At 42.4% G+C, this 2,735-nt stretch overlaps 1 protein-coding gene across 1 annotated transcript; it reads left to right on the top strand.

The window, feature by feature from the left end:
* Positions 1-279: 279 nt before the first annotated feature.
* On the top strand, positions 280-2,437 carry LOC103634511 (uncharacterized). The gene is made up of 4 exons (XM_020547120.1): positions 280-1,251; positions 1,353-1,698; positions 1,787-2,009; positions 2,093-2,437. Exons 2-4 carry the CDS (start codon positions 1,607-1,609, stop codon positions 2,252-2,254), a joined length of 477 nt encoding a protein of 158 aa, XP_020402709.1. The 5' UTR covers positions 280-1,251; positions 1,353-1,606; the 3' UTR covers positions 2,255-2,437.
* Positions 2,438-2,735: the final 298 nt, after the last annotated feature.

The following is a 2,735-nucleotide window of genomic DNA, read 5'->3' as shown; positions in this document are numbered from 1 at the left end:
CCACGAATTAATTGAACTTGAGTCGGATTAAGAAAAACGAGTGATCTAAGAATAACCTTGACCATTTCATGGTCATCCCATTTTGTGCTCCCGAGGTTGCGCACTTGGTTCACCAAGGTTTTGAGCCGGTTGTACATAGCTTGTGGCTCCTCCCCTTGGTGAAGCATGAATTGAACTAACTTGAGTTGTATAATCCCAGCGTACTAGTGCGCGTTGTGGGCAAGTGGCTACAAAAGCAGCAGAACCTTCTGCACCAAAATCAGCTAGGTCGCAACGCAAGCAAACACACTAGGCGATGCTCCGAACAAGCTTCGCTGCGCTGCGCTGTCCCAGTCTCGGCAGCTGTCTCGCTTGCATGCAGAGCACTGCAATAATTGGCATGGAACGACAAGGCTCTGCGTGAGACGCGAGCATGCTATTTTAATCCAGTCTCGGTGGCCATGTAGTAGGGGAGTGAGGAAGCAACTTGCGAGGCATCATCGCCCATGTCGATCGTTACGCAGAGGCAGGCAAAGGGCAACTCGCTCCTGCAACTGTTGTGTACTACCAGTTCGTTCATCCTCAGGCATCGCCCATGCTGATCGTCAGGCAGGCTGCACCCAGGGGGGAGGAATGAGTGCGAGGATCACTGCAATGATGCGGCGTGACTGAAATCGCGAAGCATATGAGGCCACACGCCGGGGAGGGAGGAAGCGTTGTTGACGGCTGGTTTGATAATTGTAGGCACTGATTCTGTTCTGCTGCCCACTAGTACTAATCAGTTGTATATCTGTGTAGTCTATGAATGCGGTTGTTTGCCGTGCACACACAACTTTCTTTATCTTTTTTCTTTTCTTTTTTGCTCGGAATCAATACTTAGTTTAAAGCCTTTCAGCTCACGCTATGCAGGTGGCAGCATAGTTTTTATATATACATACCAACCACCTGCATGGTTTTTATATATACATACCAATGGCCGAAAATGACATGAACAAAAAAAAGAGTAGCAGAGTAATACTGGAGTTGTATGCAGGGCAGTCGATGATCGTGGAAGAGAGATGAATTATTATGGAGTTATTAATGACATACTCGAGTACAACTTTGCTGGTAGCAAAAATCTTAAGGTGGTGTTTTTCAAATGTGATTGGTTTGATCCTAATCAAGGGAGATTCGGAAGATGTAGTAAGTCCTAACAAAAGGAAACGGAAGTCAAGGAAGAAAACATCGAATCGAAGGAAACAATTTGATCCTGATTTCGAATACGACTAAAAAGTAATTATGTATTTATTATTGTTTTCAATACATTATGTTCATTTACTTTATGTTCATTTACATTATCCTCATTTACTAATGTGATTTTGTTCTAATAACAGGATGTCTAAAAAGGTGAAGCAGTTCACTAAGGGACTTGCGAAGAGAGCATCCTATGTTATGAGAAAGGAGGACTTAGTGTTTAAGGGCACTAGTTCCAGCTCGAGTAGGTGTAGAGCTTTGCTGGAGCATGTTCCAGAGTTGCAGGGTCAGACAGTTGGCGTTCAGAGGAATGAGGTAACAAATATTTGTTTATATGGATTTTTGTATGTAAGATTGCATTGTTCTTTTGTATGAGGTTGCATATGGCGAGGCGATGTCTAGTCAGCACAGACTAGACTATGACTGGAGGACCTCACCTATTGATCCTCAGGCTGTGTATGCAAGTGGTGGAAAAGCTCATGGAAGGTGAGGACTCTACATATCTTATATTGTTTCATTGGTTGAGTGCAATACATGTATTCTTAATCCTGTCGTGATGTTACTTGTTTTGTAGGTACACAATGTTTGCTAACGTCATCGACTCGAGCCAGGTGAGGGTTCAGTGTGGAGGTTCATCGAGGTCTGCTGCTCATAGCTCCCGTTGCTCCACTCAAGATCCAGCAGAAGTGGAGCAACTGCGAGAAGAACTTAGGCGACATCAGGATTACTTGAAGCAACAAGCTACGCAACATGAATATTATGCTACACAGATTCAGCAACAACAAACACTCATACAAGTAAGTTCAAAAGATAATAACTTTCACTTTAAGATATGTATTGATTGAAAACGCTGATGTGAATGAGTTCGACAAATTTGTAGCAACTAGCACAGGCCCAAGGGATACACGTCCCGGTGCCCCCCACCACCTCCCGTTCATTATCCTTGGTCTTCACCTCCACCTATACCTACATCTCCATCTATCGAACATCAGGTATGCATATTCATCATCATTTACTTGTTGTTAGTTATATTATGATGTAACTCAGCAAATGTCATTTGTACATGTATATTAGACCCCTCTAGCTACCTTGCCGACGCATGAACAAGAGGACAGGTTAGACTTTGTCGAAACCCTCTTCAATAGTGGAGGTATCGACCATCACTCTTCACTGTAACCCGATGGTGATCGGCGACCGTGAGCTTCCATGTTATTGCGTTCTGATACTTGAGACTTTTATTATGACTATGTATGAGATATTGTCTCTTATTAGTACTGGATGATGAGATGTGTCTTATTATGACTATGGATGAGACTTTTGTGATGTAATTGATGAGACTATGGATGAGACTTTTGTGATGTAATTGATGAGACTATGGATTTGAATATTGTTATGTGATTGTGTGTGAGATGTTTTATGCGAAAATATGTTGTGCTATATAGCTGTTGATATATTTGTTATGTTGTGGAATGTGGTGTAAAATATAAACAACATTTGTAATGCTGGTCAAATTAACTTCCTAG

Source organism: Zea mays, chromosome 1 (genome assembly GCF_902167145.1).
Source record: "Zea mays cultivar B73 chromosome 1, Zm-B73-REFERENCE-NAM-5.0, whole genome shotgun sequence".
NCBI lineage: Eukaryota > Viridiplantae > Streptophyta > Magnoliopsida > Poales > Poaceae > Zea > Zea mays.
This window is presented reverse-complemented; position numbering and strand designations above follow the sequence as displayed.

What these genes read in the sequence shown, in the direction of transcription:
- LOC103634511 (XM_020547120.1), top strand. Translation starts at nt 1,607, where the DNA reads ATGTCTAGTCAGCACAGACTAGACTATGACTGGAGGACCTCACCTATT. An exon ending in GGTGGAAAAGCTCATGGAAG is followed by an intron (nt 1,699 to 1,786) that starts GTGAGGACTCTA and finishes CTTGTTTTGTAG; the next exon opens with GTACACAATGTTTGCTAACG. An exon ending in AACAACAAACACTCATACAA is followed by an intron (nt 2,010 to 2,092) that starts GTAAGTTCAAAA and finishes ACAAATTTGTAG; the next exon opens with CAACTAGCACAGGCCCAAGG.